The sequence below is a fragment of the Leptodactylus fuscus genome, chromosome 11 (genome assembly GCF_031893055.1).
Source record: "Leptodactylus fuscus isolate aLepFus1 chromosome 11, aLepFus1.hap2, whole genome shotgun sequence".
In the NCBI taxonomy this organism is placed as follows: Eukaryota; Metazoa; Chordata; class Amphibia; order Anura; family Leptodactylidae; genus Leptodactylus; species Leptodactylus fuscus.
In genome coordinates, this window is record NC_134275.1 from 22,775,121 (window position 1) to 22,792,422 (window position 17,302).

Sequence of the window (17,302 nt, forward strand, 5' to 3'; positions counted from 1 at the left end):
TGCGAACTGTGAAAAACATGGCCAGCATCCTAACAATGCACACAGTCATGTGCATGAGACCTAACAAGTATTACAGTATTAGACTACATGTTCTTTTCATAGACACACATTTACTAAGAGTCTAGTTAGAACACCAAGCTGACAAGCCTATATGGATGGCCGAAGAATAACATGGATTTGGACACTTTTTTCTTTAATTTTTTTTTTTTTTTTAAATGGACAAGGACTTATAAAATTTCCCATAAAAAAAAGAAAAAGGCTAAATTAAAGATATAAAAAAAAGTTACCCTTCTAAGGCAAGAACCTGTAAGGAATAAGCACCATATACAGTATGTTACGGATCTGAAAATTCCCAGCATGCCCAACTGACTACACAACTTCCACTGTGTGTGAATGAGGGCTTTGTGCTCACACCACATACATACGTGAAACTTCAGCCTATATACAAAGAAACAACTGTTGCAAACTGCCAGCGGCTTTCACCGCCGGCACAATTCCCTTGAAACCAGCGGCAGGTTAGAAACAAAACCTTTTCTTGTAGAACAATGTTTATGTATATGTAACCATTCACAGGACATGAAAGAAGGCTGGCAGAGCTTAAAGGAGTTGTCTGGGGACCTAAACTTACCGTGCTGCATCTGACGGACTCTTCCTCATGGAATTGGGGTACCAGTTTGGTTTCAAACCCTTGAGTTACGTGATGGGCCCCTTGCTTCACCCCCTCCCTCGGTCAGCATAGCACAAGTCCATGATACATAATCCGCCAGACACAGCAAGGTAAGTTTAAGTCTCTCCCCTTTCATAACAAAATAAGTGCAGCATATTATACTAGACGAATTGAAAGAATACATCGCTCTAACAGTACGAGTCTGGCTGTATTCATGAGCACAGAGCCCAATCCGTCTTGCATGCAGGTTAGGTGCATAAGCCTATATACACACACAGTGGAGGAGATGGAGGTTAGTGCTATGCTCATGTGTTCAATAATGGTCAAAAGCAATACAGACCTGTAGATATAAAGTACTGTCATTATACAGGGTAACATTAAACTATTAGTAGCCCCCTAGTTTTTGTTAACAAGCGTCAGCATGCGACCGCTGCAGCCAATCGGTGCCCTCAGGACTGTGCAGCAGGGGTCAAGGCTCCCCTGTGACTGGTGTGAATACTTATGGGTTGCAGCACTCATGTGCTCCAGAGAGTATAATCACACTTACTGAATTTTCTCTGGCACTACAAGAAACATCACATTTTCCTGGTTGCGCCAACTGGACTTGGAGGTCTGGCCTTCCAAGCTATTACACTACATTATCACGCCACTCATTTACGACATTTGGTCTCCTGGCCTACACTGTGGGCTTACAAATGCTGGATAGAGGTGCAGAATCTGCGGTTCGCTCCTACACATCCAGGCTCCCTTATCTGTAGCACCTTTTGAGCCCTTATGGTCTTGCCCCCTGTTCAGTTTGTGAAAGAGGTCTGCCTACTCTGAAATCCTATGAGATCTCCCCCTAACAATGGAAATCCATCTATTTATCCTCCCTCCTAAGACCATGTGAAAAATGGCTGCCAAGCTGCTCCTCCATATTTTAGACAGCTGGGAAGAGCCTTATTGGAAGGTGGTCCTGCTGTCTGGTATAGACCTTTATTCCAAGGTTTAAAGAGGACCTTTCATCAGATTGGGCACAGGCAGTTCTATATACTGCTGGAAAGCCGACAGTGCGCTGAATTCAGCACACTATCGGCTTTCCCAATCTGTGCCCCGGGTAACGTGCTATCGGTCCCGGTACCGTAGCTCTTTACAGTCGGAAGGGTGTTCCTGACAGTCAGTCAGGAACGTCCTTCTCCACAGCAGCACCTATCACGCTGTACAATGTGAGCGGGGAGGAACGCCCCCTCCCCTCCTGATAATACTCGTCTATGGACGAGCACTGTGAGCAGAGGGAGGGGGCATTCCTCCCCGCTCACACTGTACAGCGAGATAGGCACTGCTGGGCAGAGGGACGTTCCTGGCAGACTGTCAGGAACGCCCTTCCGACTGTAAAGAGTTACGGTACCGGGACCGATAGCGCTTTACCCGGGGCACATATCGGGAAAGCAGTATATAGAACTGCCTGTACCCAACCTGATGAAAGGTCCTCTGTAAGGACATGGGTTCTATGAACATCTGATGGTCACTATACATGGCATAAAGACAGATTTATGGCGGTGTGGATTGCTCAGGATCACTACTTTGCTGCGGTCTGATTTTATCACCAACCTGCCTAAATCACTCTTACTATAGTATTGAAATGACATTTTGATGCGTTATTTTACTGTATTTTGTCTTCTTCCTTTTCTCTGTTATCCCCGTATGTCTTGGTTTCTGTCCCTCCCATATCTTTCACTACTGACCTTGGTTTGCAACCTTTTAGTTTAGAAAAAAACAGAACAAAAAAAACAGAACAACCCCCCCCCCCCCCTCAAGTCATTCAGGAACATCCTTCTCCACAGCAGCGCTTATCACGCCCCCTCCCTCTTCTCACAGTGCTCGTCCATAGATGAGTATTATCAGGAGGGGAGGGGGCGTTCCTCCCCGCTCACACTGTACAGAGCGATAGGCGCTGCTGTGGAGAAGGGCGTCCATGACTGACTGTAAAGCGCTACAGTATCAGGACCGATAGCCGCTTAACCCAGGGCACAGATCGGGAAAGCCGACAGTGCGCTAAATTCAGCGCATTGTCAGCTTTCCAGCAGTATATAGAACTGCCTGTGCCCGATCTGATGAAAAGTCCTCTTAAAAAAAATAATAATAATAAATAATAATATTAATAAATAAAATCCTGGCCGAACCCTTTAATACATTAAAACTTTCAAAAAAATGCCAACCATATAACATTAATCTTTTCTCCTAGCTCTGCTACTCCTTATAGAATTAAAAATACATAAAAATAATTTACAATGCGGAGTTACCTTTTGTGGGTGTGCCCCTATGTACTCTCACCCTGTCCAATCTATGTAGGGACCCACCTCTATGACAGGGGGAAAGGCAACACCCAATTGTGAATATATTCAAATATACAGGAGGAATAAGAGAGGAACAGCACGACACACGGTGCTCCAGAATGGCTCTCTCCATAGTCTGTACTGCTGACAGCTCCACAACGTCTCGTGTCTCAGCTTTCTAGTCAACCGTGAAATGAACAATAAAACTGACTCCGCAAGATGGAAAAAGGCCCCTATTTTGGCAGGACAGCTATACCTCAGCTTCCTGGACTGTTTGTATGAGGAGGATGGGAGGAGAGGAACATCAAGAGTAACTTGTAGTTTTGCAGAATTTTTAGAAGATGATATTATGCTGACATTTAGAATCTCATAAAGATTTATGTTTGGAAGAAGTGACCATTATTCTGCAATTTCAGAAAGGGCGCAATGACATCTATTTTAAGAAGGAGGCGGCCAGTAGGAGGTCTAATCTAGAGCAGCCAGACAGACAGAATTAGAAACCCTTAAAACCCCACCCAGACTAACCAGTACAAGGGGAATTTGGCAGTCAGAATTCCTGCTAAGGGAACAGTTAATAAGTCCCATTCTTCATCTCGTCTGCCAGGAGGCAACGCCCAATCCTTTCCCCTGCCCGTCCTATAAAACAGACGGCACATCTATCTAGAACTGGAGACGTTACAGCCGTGACAGAGCTCTCCAACAGCAGCTGCTTCCCGCAACCAAGCCCCAAACTCTTCAGCCGCATTATCTGCTTCTGTTTGGGCTGAAATCTAGCACAAACTGTCAATTCCTAGAAAAAGGTTGTGATAAATGGCTGTTACAGTATAGAGCACATATTTCACATTTTCTATAATCCAGAAACTATGTCCAAATCCATAGGAAGCGGATGAATGACTGTGTGTGCCGCGGACCTATTATCCAGAGATCAATGAAACATTGTCCGGCACAACCAAGCTACACATATACAGATATGACTCAATTGCTATGGTGTCTGGGATCAAATACTAGAAGAAACAGTCAAGTACTTCTGATAAAGAATGAAGGAGTCTGAGTAGTAATAGTAGTTACATGTCGATCTTAAAAACAAATTTGCTAGGGAGCGTTCACACTACCGTCGGTGTCCGACAGCTAGTGTCCGCTGCTACTGTCCGTGCAAAATCTTGTGCGGACACTAGCAGCGGACACTAGCTGTGTCCGTGACATTTTGCATTGATTTAAATGGAGATCGGGTGCGCTCTTTTACTGTCCGTGGGTGTCCTTAACTGTCAGTTCCCAAAGATGTCCGACTTTTCAAGTGTACAGCAAAAACCTACATGTCGGGTTTTGCTGTCCGCTTGAAAATTCGGACATCTTTGGGAACAGACAGTTAAGGTCAGGCACGGACTGTAAAAGAACGCACCCGATGTCTATTTAAATCAATGCAAAATGTCACGGACACAGCTAGTGTCCGCACAAGATTTTGCACGGACACTAGCAGCGGACACTAGCTGTCGGACACCGACGGTAGTGTGAACGCTCCCTTTAACTGTCCGGACAGATCCTTTTTAGTTAATAGCTCTGTTCCCGATGAGAAAAATTCTGGAGAATCCTTTTAAGCCACGCTGTCTTGTGTCATTCCTCTGTTACTTCTCCTAGAAATGTATGAATACTTACCTAACCAGTCAACAAACTAAACATTGTCTGTGATGGGCAAGGCTTGTCAACACACAAATAGTACAGATAAAAAGATACAATACAGGGCAATAGTCAGTTCATACAATGGGACAATGCCAGGACCCAAGTTTCTCCTCAAGAACACTGCCTCCATCCACTTTCCTCTTCTCGTAGGCCTGGTTCACATCTGCGTTTGGTATTCCGTTCATGGAGTCTGCCCCCCCCGAACGGGACCTATACACATTAAAAAGTGGTTCGTGCAGAATAACACAAATCATCATTATAGTCTATGGGGTCCATGTGGTTTCTTAGCTGTGTTCGCATGAATCACGTGGAGAGAAAAGTACTACAAGCAGAACTTTTCTCTCCGCATGATTTGTGCAGACACCAAGCGGAAACCACACAGACCCCATTACAGTGTATGGGGTCTGTGTGCTTACTTAACTAACCGCTTTTTAACACATTCGGTATTTCATTCGGGGGATCCCCAAGCGGACTCACAAACGGAACACCAAACACAGATGTGAACCAGGCCATAGTGTGCCACACTCATACCACTGAGAGATACTACAATGGATATATATCAGTATATGTGCACCCTGACCAGCTGGCAGCTAAGCAGTCCAATGTATGTCTTGACCACTTTCATAATATCAGTATAAGTAACATCCCCTGCAAAAGGCATTTTGGAGAGGCTCACAAATTGTCATCTTGCAATTGCTTATCCTAGCCCATTTTTCTGACTTCCAAACATCAACTTCAAGAACTGACTGTTTTCTTGCTGCCCAATATACTCCACCCCTCGACTGGTTACCTTAAGACAATGGCACCTATGTTATTTATTATTGCTGTCTGTGGTTTTAAGGTTATTGTTGGCTAGTATAAATTTATTGCATTTAGTTCCTCACTTACAGTACTGGTAGCAGGTGACTGGAGTCAATGGGAGCCGAGCTGTAGTGAGAGCACCCGGTCACTACTAGAGATGAGCGAGTACTGTTCGGATCAGCCGATCCGAACAGCACACTCCATAGAAATGAATGGATGCACCTGGTACTTCCGCTTTGACGGCGGCCGGCCGCTTAACCCCCTGCGTGCCGGCTACGTCCATTCATTTCTATGCGAGCGTGCTGTTCAGATTGGCTGATCCGAACAGTACTCGCTCATCTCTAGTCACTACATAGAGCACAGCCCTCTGCTGATCAGATATTTATATATGGCTCTGGGTGTGGTGACGGCCGGGAGAACATTACCTGCCTGACCGCATTGTGCCAACTGCACGGTTTTGTGAAGCAGGGAGAATGCTATGGCGCTGTTTTTCAGAAGTTGGCCTAACCCCCCTTCCCTCCATACTGAAGGCAAATGTCTATGTTTTACAATTTCAAGATATTTGAAACAATATGCTTTCAGGTTTAGGGAAACAGTTTGGGTTAGGTCCTTTGCTGTTTCGGTAAGACCGTACCCCAGTATACAAAGAAAGGTCCACAGAAGCATGGTTGGGTTTGCGTTTAGTGTGGAAAAACTGGTCCCACAAAGACCGCTGACCTCAACCCCATCAAACACCTGAGGGATAAACTAGAACAGAGATTGAGAGCCAGGTCCAAAGTTAGTTTCTGACTTCAGAAATGCGCTTATCGATGAATGTCCAAAAATTCCTACAGCTACTCCAAAATCTTGCAGAAAGCCTTCCCAGAAAAATAGAAAATTTTTAGCTACAATTTGAGGGTCTACTCCATATTAACGTCTATAGATTTAGAATGAGAGGTCATGAAAGCTCCTATAGGTGTAATGTATAGGCGTCCTAATACTTTTGCTTATATATACATATATATATATATATATATACACACACACATATATATATACATATATATATATATATATATATATATATATATATATATATATATATATATATAATGACTCTAACATTACAGAAACTAGGAGGCCTATATGGTTTGCACTACATTAGTGTGAATCTCCAGGTTTATAACTGGTTAGTATTGAAATAACTATCTGTATTGTTAGATGCAGATTGTAGGATCGTACAAAGACATGCATAGTAAACATCTTGTCCATCGACCACCATGATAACTGGCCAGATTGCTGTATCTGGAGCTTCAGCCTACAGGACATCACTGGACTAAACTTTGACTCTACCCCATTCTAGTTAGAGTATTGCAAGGAGGACAAACCAAGTGTGTGTGTGTGTAGGGGTGACATGGCGTCACTTCCGTTCCTATTAGTCTAATAAGGAGGCCTACAGATAAAAAATACAGACTTGGGGGCACAATCATTATGACAAGGCTGCAGCACTTGATCGCTCACGTATTATTGTGCACTATTTTTGACACACATCTTATTCTTCATGGTTACAAATATCCTATGTTCAGTGGTAATGATCACTGGGGCTGCTCACCTGGTCAAAGAGCTGTTTTCCGGTTGTGTTCGGCTGGATGGCAAACTCCAGCTCCGCATCCATTGTGGTCACTCGTACACTGATCTAAAGGGGGGGAAAAAAGCCATAATTAAATAGAACATGCAATGCTTCTTCCAGTTCCTTTCTGCTATTATGCTTTATGTGCATGCATATCATGAAATAATGAAGGTTCAAAGGTGAAGGGTAACTAGTATGCTGTAGACAGTAGACTGCGATATTCTTGATGCTATGAACCAATACATGCTCCCACAACTTCTGCTTCATGAACTTTAAACATGAATAGTGTAAAATGGTAGTAGAAGGGTCTTTTGTCATGGGCAGATGACTATCGCCGCTCCAAAGCAATGGCTGGAAGCAACAGCATTGTCAATCTATTTACAACATGCCCCTGTATGCTTTGTACCACCCCCATGGCCACCGGGAAATGATAGTCCCACTGCTGCAAAGTCATCACCAGTCTGGTTAAATCTCGCACACGCATAGTATGCACTTGTAGTGTTTGGCATATATGAGCATGCAGCATTGCATTGTGAGATTCGTGGTGCAGACTACACATGCGTGAGACTTCACCGACCAGATGAGGATGTTGCAGCAGTGGGACTTCATTTCCCAGCAGCTGGGGTGGAACAAAACATACAGGGGTGTGTTTTCAACAGAGAAAGCTGTGCTCAGGGAGCTGTGTGAACGCCCCCTGTGCTCCAAGCACCTAATCTGCATATAGAAGAATGTCTTTCTTGGCATCCACGGGACTGTGAAACATAATGAAGGTATGATATGTAATCATGTCACAGGGCCTACAGCGCTATGGTGGCAGCTTGAAGGAGCTTGAACAATGTTCATTCAACCCCATGAACTATGAAGGCTGCCGCATATAAATGGCACTACACAAGCACCCCTAGAAACCACTGAAGGATAACTGTACAACATTCACATTTATCTGTCGTTACATTTTACCCTATAACACCATTAAATGGTTTAAGGTAAAGGAAAAAAAAAAAGTTTAATATATCGTATATACTCGAGTATAAGCCACTTTTTCAGCACATTTTTCATGCTCTCCTCGGCTTATACACGAGTCAGGGTCCACGGAGCACAGAAAACTGGAAGGACCTGGAAGGGGGAGGTCCTTTAGTGCTACTGCTCTGTGATTGGCTTGTCATGAGGTCACGTGACTGTGATGTCATCAAAGGTCCTGTAGCCACTGGTGTGTAACATCTGCAGATAAGGTTGAGTCTAAATCAGGGGCCTCAAACTCGCGGCCCGCGGGCCGCATGCGGCCCCCCGACCAATTTTGTGCGGCCCGCACAAGCCTAGGAACGCCGGATCCAAGTTGAATCCAGACGTTTCACCATTTTGCCCACAGGCAGTTTTATATACTGCCGGAAAGCTGACAGTGTGCTGAGTTCAGCGCACTGTCGGCTTTCCCGATCTGTGCCCGGTGTGAAGAGCTTATGGTCCGGTACCGTAGCTCTTCTATGGTCAGAAGAGCGTCTCTGACACTCAGTCAGATACGTCCTTCTTCACAGCACAGCCAATCACGCTGTGCTGTGAGAGCCGGGAGGAACGCCCCCTCCCTCTGCTCGCAGTACTCGTCCATAGACGAGCATTATCAGGGAGGGAGGGGGGAGTTCCTCCCGGCTCTCACAGCACAGCGCGATTGGCTGTGCTGTGAAGAAGGACGTCTCTGGCTAACTGTCAGAAACACCCTTCTGACCATAGAAGAGCTACGGTACCGGACCATAAGCTCTTCACACTGGGCCCACATCGGGAAAGCCGACAGTGTGCTGAACTCAGCGCACTGTCAGCTTTCCGGCAGTATATAAAACTGCCTGTGGGCAAAATGGTGGAAGGTCCTCTTTAAACATTGAGGTGGAATGAAGGGGCTCATGACACTGGGGGCAGACGAATGGAGGGGGGAGAACGGCATGACACTGGGGCAGAAATGGAGGGACATGAAACTGGGGGCAGAGATGGGGGGACATGAATCTGGGGGCAGAGATGGGGGGACATGAATCTGGGGGCAGAGATGGGGGGACATGAATCTGGGGGCAGATGAAGGGTGTATATGAAACTGGGGGAAAGATGGAGGGGACATGTTTACGGGTGACTGTAGGAGGATTATACAGTGTGGGGGCACATGAAAAATGAATGGGCGGAGTCAACATAAAAGTGGGTGGAGCTAAATTTGCCGCGGTGCGGCCCGCCGACTGGCTGGGATCTTGCTCTGCGGCCCACATGCTGAGTTGAGTTTGAGACCCCTGGTCTAAATCCTAGTAGCTCCGCCCACACCAGAGTCCGATCACATGGTCATGACATCATCAGAGGTCCTTTAGCGCACTAGGATTTAGCATCTCCCCTGCAGATGAGTGGCCGGGATTCATTGTGTCTTATAGAAGATATCTGTTGTATGGAGGAGAGGAAGCTGCAGTAACGTGACACACACAGGGACCTTCCTTTAGTTACTCTGCCTAGTAATGTCAGGCATTTGGGGTTATTCATTTAGTTTCAGTAACTCCATGTGCCTCACATTAATAACAGCTAACCCCATCATGTCCCTCATATTAACCCCTGTGTGCCCCATATAAGGGTTACTAATATGTGAGACACATGAGGGGACTAATGAAGGACCTTAATTATGAAGATACCTAATTATTACCTCCATATGTCCCATATATCAGTAACTCTTATGTGAGGCACACAGGGGGTTAGTGTGAGGGACATGATGGGGTTAACTGCTATGATTCCCATGGAGTTACTAAGCTGTAATGCACATGACCAGACTGTCTGCAATGGTGGATCCCCCCCCCCCCTCGGCTTATACTCGAGTCAATAAGTTTTCCCAGTTTTTGGTGGTAAAATTAGGGGTCTCTGCTTATATTCGGATCGACTTCTACTCGAGTATATACGGTATGTTACACAATAAAGTGTTATCACCACAAGACAGCGACAACTATCCGACATGCAGAACAACGGCCACCTAGAGGTTTCTAACGTAGGAATGTCAGTGGGGTAACCGTCCTCATCCCCTCCTCCACCTGTAGCCAGGAGTCTGGTAGAGGCCTGGTACAGCTATCAGCAAGTACATTCCTGAGGCCTCTTCAATGTGGAGTCACCACTCAGCAGCCGTGCCAAACATCAGTTAACTCTTGAGTATATAAATGCAGATTATTCTAGGCGTTTGTTAAGAATGCAGAGAATCCGCTCTCCATGGCGACATTGGAATTTCACTTTAATTTCAAGAATACAATGAGGTCTCCACAGATGCCGAATTTCCAAAAGGTGACATGAAATAATGACTACACCCCTATGGACCCCAATGGTTGTCACCCAGTCTTGTATATTAACACACCTGACCAGGACAAATGAAAGAGCTGCAGGGGTTAAACAGCCCTGGACTGGGATTGAGCGAGACCCCAACAGAAGCCCCAGTTATACTGAGTGTAAAATACATCAGGCCCTATAGAGGGTCTAGTCTGGCTTTCTCTGACAAAAGCTGATGTATGATCGCTATAGATGCACTACTAGAATTCTGGCACAGGACCGCATATTTTGGTCCTGATGCGCCTGCCACAACTGTTTCGGCTTCCGACAGTCGCTGCTTCCCGCTCCGGAGTAGGCTCAAATGAATGGGCCTCGCCCAGAGGGAGCTGCCGAGAGGCGGACGCCGGGGCTGAATCAAGCGCGGAGTCCGCCTGCAGAAAGGGCAGCTCGCTTCTTTTTTTCTGTGAGCGGAAACATACCGCTGATGGAGAAAAGTAATCTAGCGGTCTACAGACCTCCATTGTGAGGGGGCGGATTCGGTGTCAGAATTCACCCCCTCTTGCCCCGTGTGAACGAGCCCCAACTTAGCCTGTCTAGCACATTTATCAAGTAAGACTTCTTAAAACAGTTGCAACAATTGGCACAATTTGGTGGTGACCGTAGAGTAACATCTCAGGACTCAGCCCAATCATAAAGGAGTCCTGCATGCTCCACCAAACCCAGTGGACTTGATGGGGGAGACCCCTCCCATAAGCTATACCTATAGATAGTAATCCTGAGCTGCAGTCTCATATCCTACAGCTGCACTGGAAATTTTGCTGGTTGCCACTGGAAACCTAAAACAAGCTTGTCATCAGACGCAGCCCTGACTGACCGGAGCGCATATTATGTGGCGGGATAGTCAGTTTTTCCAGAATCAGATTACTTGACAAGGTCTGGTGCAAGGAGAACGCAACCCAGAATGCAAGTCATCACAGAAGGTGGTGTGCTGGGAGATTTTTAGCTCTTAAAGAGAACCCGTCAGGTGGTTCTTCACCATAAACTGACCCCATCTTGTGCAGGATCAAGTCATTCCCTTTCATTGTTACCCCCTCGGTAATCTTTCTGTTGCAGTAAAGCGAAGTTATAAATGTCTGACAACATAAGAAGTCCTATGTAGGTTAACCCAGCCTTGGTGGGTGGGGAGCAGATTCAGCCTAGTCACGCTGTCCCCTCCGGGGCATGATGGACATCTCAGGGTTATACAACAAGTGCAAACTCAGGATCAATACCAGGTCTAATTTGTGATGCCAATTCTAACCTGTCATGGCGCCAAAATCTGAATGTATAGAATATAGTGTTTGTATATCTACAATAGACTACAGCATTATATTGGTTTTTCACACTCAGTTCCTAAAAGATAGGGCAGCAATGGTGGGGTCTGTCACCAAAGACCCTCGCCGATCAGCTGTTTGAAAAGACTGCGGCATACCTGAATGCTGTGGCCCCTTTTCTGTGATGATGATGTCACGTTCAGTCATATGGTACAGCAGCAGCTCTGTCCAATTCAAGTGAACGGGACTGAGCTGTGATACCAACAACGGCTCCTATGACGTGTACAGTACTGTGTATGGATACACCAAGTCCTAAAAATCCATTTGAGTGGGAGTCTGTTATAACCCTGTTTCAACAAGTGATATCAGCAACAGAGGCATCGAGTCACAAAGGGAAAACAGTGGTGACCCTAAACCTATATCTGCAGGGCTGGGACTCCCTCTTTAATGTCTATATTGCAAGAATTAAGAATACTGTAAGTTAGCAATGTCAGAACACAGCACAGAAATATTGCACACACAGGGAAAGTGATATAAAAACCATATGTGTCTAGTGAAGAGAAGACAACCCAGCCAATACACATCTAGAGGACGCAGCGGACCCCCCATTACAACTAGAATATGACAAGAGTTTCATCTATCATTCTCATTTACTTACAGACATTGAGGCAGCTCGGGATCCGCAGGTTTCTGTGTTATTCTCCTCTGGCCATAGGCAACTTCTAGGTCACATGAAAGGGCTTGCAATTTTTCAAGGGATTACATGTTTAATTAAACCAAGCCTCCTCCCAAGGAAAGGAAAGGTCCCTTTCATACTTCAAGGAAACCACACTGCACAACCGCAATCGTTTACTGCCCTTTAACCTGGGATACAAACCCCCCAATGGGAATTTTAAAGCAAGTCTGCATGAAGCCCTAGTATATCTGTCAGACTAAGCGATGATTATTAACTATGGGAAAGGCATGTAGGGTTAAATGGGGTAAAAGTCTGCCATAAGCAAAAAGAAAACCACCTAGAATACAACCCCTAATACAACACATACTGGGAATCTAACCAAAGGGGAAATCTATGAGGTCATGAAAACGTCAGTACTGAAAGGTGTCCTGAAAATCTTCTGTGACTACTAAGAAACAAGTTTAGGCTCCATTCACAAAGAAGTTTGCTTTGTCAGGGTGCTACCCATATTTTTAATGGCTAGCATATTCACCCATTAATTCCTCATAGGCCCATGTGAGCCTGGGGGAAAAACTCAGTACATGTTCTATTCCTCTTTGTTTCACAGCTCACGTTCCCTGCAAAAATGAACGGATCTGTGGAGGGGACAGGTGGTGCAGGTATCATGCCGTTCATTATGTTTTATCACAGACCTGCACATGTACATGTAGCCTTACACCACTAGAGCGGGGTACATTGTGGTGCTCACTCAGCATTAATAGCCACAACTACACAAACATGTTACAGTATACAACTGCTATAATGGAGAAAACACAGCCTCTATTATCAGAACCTCCCACGCTCGTATACAAGACTTCTCCCGAGCTGCACCACTTCTCTGGAATGCTCTACCCCGGACAATCAGATTAACTCAATTTCTACAGCTTCAACCGCAAACTAAAGACACATCTTTTCAGACAGGCGTATCACAACTCCTAAAGTAAACCCTTCTGTACCGAAATTAGAATCCCTAAAACAAATCCTCATCTGTTCCCGCTCACCCATTATCCCACAGGATATGATGCTGTTTGAGACTAACGTTATATGTCCAGGCACAATCTGCATGTTAACTTGTATTACAAAATTGTCTGACCATTGTATAAGCAATGCTACCTCTGATGCCGCCCCTGCTACCTCTTGTGTCACCCCCTCTACCTCATAGATTGTAAGCTCTTGTGAGCAGGGCCCTCAGTCCCATTGTGTGAAATGACTATTTCTTAGTATTGTATCTTTTTGTCTGTAATTGAACCCTACAAATTGTACAGTGCAGTGGAATATGCTGGTGCTATATTAATTATTATATATACTTGAGAGTAGTGATGGGCCATACTAAAGAACAGCGTTGTCAGGTTTTCACAGGAAAACCACATCCTCCCAGAATTGAGTTTCCCATCAAGTTGCATATTAGCAGAGGAAGGGGCGGAAGAGTCAAGTGTGGGTGACAAGAGCACTTACAAGTCACATTCATTAAGAAAGGGATGACCATTTTGCTATCCAGTAAAGTTGGGCAGTACATTGCAAAAGTAACACAACATGGCGCTGGTACAGCTGTACAATAGGTGTGACTTGGTGGAATATGTCCTGGTGGTGGCCACATCTCCCTGGCCTATCATGGCTCATGGCACGACTAAACAGCCATCTTTAGCACTGAATTGTGGGAGAGAGAGGTTTTCCAATACTCGTTTATTGTACACTTTGGTGTAGACTATTCCAATGCAACTCTTATCACCAGATGATACCCTGTACAGACTAGGAGAAATGGCAGGAGACTGGACTCTAACGCGGTCAGTACCAGACACCTGACAAATTGTTAAGTACACTGACGGCCCAAGTAAAGGCTACTAATAATGCATCAAATGGCATCAGAAAAATCAGGTCAATATCCCCAATATTACAAAACAACCTTCACCACATAAATCCAACACCTTTCCAATTGTCTTAGAAGTTCTCTCTGCAGACCCTGCATGTCCATCTATCCATGGTCTACCATTCATCTGAATGGCTGGTATACGACACCGGACCTCCGTTGCATCAGCGGCATGCAGCTTTCTTGGCAATCCTAGCTGATCAGTGGGCAGCCATCTTTACAGAAGACAACCTATAATCAATGACCTTTGGAGACGGATGATCATACTGTCAGCAGGTATAGCAAGACCCAGGATCACCATATGGATTGTTCACCATTATGAAAAGATCCTAAAACTGGTAACTCTGGTGAGGACGGGATGTGTGCACAGGAAATGTCAACATGTGCTGACATTACTAATAGATTGGGAAGGAGGTGGAAGTGAAAGAAGTCAGAAACCCTAAATAAAGGGGAACCTAGAAATATTCACATGGATCAAATGGTCAAGTTCTCAGTTTTGCTTTTGTAATCACTATTCCTATGGTGTTATACAAGCAGAATAACACACCATCCTTACCACGATAGCACCGCCATCTGGCCAGCACATACTGTATAAGGGACACTATCTTATACAAGTCATTTAAGTAGTTTTATAAAATATCCACATACTTAGGCCCCATTCACATCAGCATTCGGGTTTCCGTTTGGGGAGCTCCTGAATGGAAATTTATACGCAGTAAAAAGCGTTTACCGGAGGAAACCACACAGACCCCATAGACTATAATGGAGTCCGTGTGGTTTCCATTTGTTTTCCACATGAAACATGCGGAGAGAACATTGGTGCTTGCAGGACTTTGTGTGGTGGTTGTGCGGAAACCACAGAAACCACCTTATAGTCTACAGGGTCCGCGGGTTTGCCAGGTAGCCGCTTTTTAATGTGTGTAGGTTTCCATTCGGGGGTCCCCAAGTGATGATAGGCCAACTTTGGTAACTGGCTGTAGATCTACATAAGATCTAGATCTACATAAGGCGGTTTGTGATTTTTTTCTAACCATTGAGGTTCATGGCCACCCATACAGGAGGAAAGAGCACATGGGTTAAATTGAAACATGGTGTCCCACAACTGCAGCAAAATTTTGGCATAATGTAAGCCACTGAATAGGGGATGTAAATGTAAGAGCAGCATCTACCACTGTGATAAATCTGGCGCATCTTCAGACCACCTAATCGAAGTTCACAGTCCAACTACTAGCAAATGTGGGCCATTATCCTAAAAAATAGGCAAGTAAATGACTAATCTCAAAAACACAAAGAGGGAAGAAAATGCTGAAAACTGCCAAGATTAGACACATCTTTGTAAAAATGAATTAGAACACCCCTTTAAGTCAACAGACATTAACAATGAAATCACAAGTACATTTCAGTCCTAGTCATTTCATCATACATCCAAACTATTAGCTTACATCAAGTCTGGAGGAAATGGAGTTCTGGAAATGTAGATTATTTTTGTCCTCTCAGTATGGGATCTACCTAGGTGTGACCGTGTTTACACTGCTTCCTTTTACAATACATCCCTATTAGAACAATGGAAATCCTAATGACTGCAACTCCCAGTTCGGGATGAAATTGCAGTTTATATGTCTGTTAGCAATGACGTGACAACATGGACCCAATAATAAAAGTCAATACAGTTATTTGTTCATTTATATATTACACAGCGGCTGTAAAAAAAAAAAACTATAGCTTTATTGTTATACAGTGGAAAGTTCTGCAAATTTCCACTACAACATCTTGTTAACATGGAGAAACTGAAAACTTGCACAGTACTACCTCCTGCTTCTAATATCTGAGGACCCGGCCATACAATACTGTGCACACCACAGTGTGTCCTTCTTACCTTTCCACTTGGCTGGACAAACAGAGAAGGATGATCAGCTTTTCAAAATACCAATGACTTTGGGATATTCTGTCAGGAGAGATCTATCGTACATGCCTCATGAGGCCTCCTAGTGGTTGCATTAAGAGTTGCAGCCTTGCAAAAAGTTTTGCAAGCACGTTGTGATATCTTTTATTAATTTTATAAGCTATTGGAATTCTTATCCAAATTAGAAATAATACAAGGGAGGACACATCTGTAAACGGCATAGGCCTGAAGCTTATTTATTGAAATAGCTTATGGATTTCAATGGGATTTTGATTTAAAGTATACCAAAACGAATTTTATTTCACAGAACAACAGTATGTTTTGTAATATATTTTATTACTTATTTGATCTAGGTCAGATGTGTGTTTAGCGTTAGGCAGCTGGCAATAGAAGTCTATGAATTGGAGGGGATAGAAAAGGACAGAACCTGGAATCAGAGACAGAAGACCCCTCTACACTATTGAGTGACAGTTTTATCTTACAACAGAGTTGGAATATCAGAAAAATGATTCTGTCCACAGCATGTAAGGACTCATTTCTATTACAACAGAACTGTATAATCATGTCCCTCTCTGTCTTGTGTTTCCCGCTTTTTCCTCCCCTGCCCATAGACTTCACTGTAAACTGATCTGTACATGTCCGGACTTTTTTGCGTATGGATAGGATCACTGAAATGGGCTGTCCAGGATAAACTTTTAAAGCTTAAATAGGTTGGGGGCAATAAAAAAAAAAAACAAACAAACAAAAAAAACCAAAAACACACCTCACCTGTCCTTGTTGGCCTGGTGTCATCCGCACCTCCTGGCGTTGTGCTGGAGCCACTGATTTCCCTCAGCGATTGCGTGACCGCTGAGGCCAATCAGTAACTTCAGGCAGAGGACCCATAATGTCAGACGTAGTGACATTCAGATCCTTTGTGGATTGGCCTCAGTGGTCACGTGAACAGTGAGGCCAATCAGCGGCTTCAGCACAACTCCGGAAGACGCCGCGGGAGCAGATGACAACGGGGACAGAAGAGTATTGGGTTTTTTCTCATTACTCCCAACTGATTTAAACTTTAAAAGGGTTGTCCATTTTTGCCTGGACAACCCCTTTAAGGAGAACCTCTCTCTACCTCCAACAAGTCCAGCTGATTACCTCAATTAACAGTTGCTGCTCCACTGATCCTGGA

General features: G+C 44.6%; 1 protein-coding gene across 1 annotated transcript in view; it reads right to left on the reverse strand.

Annotated features, from left to right (window-relative positions):
- Nucleotides 1-17,302, reverse strand: part of LOC142184484 (moesin) — a 56,925-nt gene that overhangs the window by 16,630 nt on the left and 22,993 nt on the right. Inside the window, exon 2 of the mRNA XM_075259372.1 lies at nucleotides 7,052-7,135. Coding sequence (XP_075115473.1) covers nucleotides 7,052-7,135 — 84 coding nt within the window. The remainder of the gene's footprint in view (nucleotides 1-7,051; nucleotides 7,136-17,302) is intronic.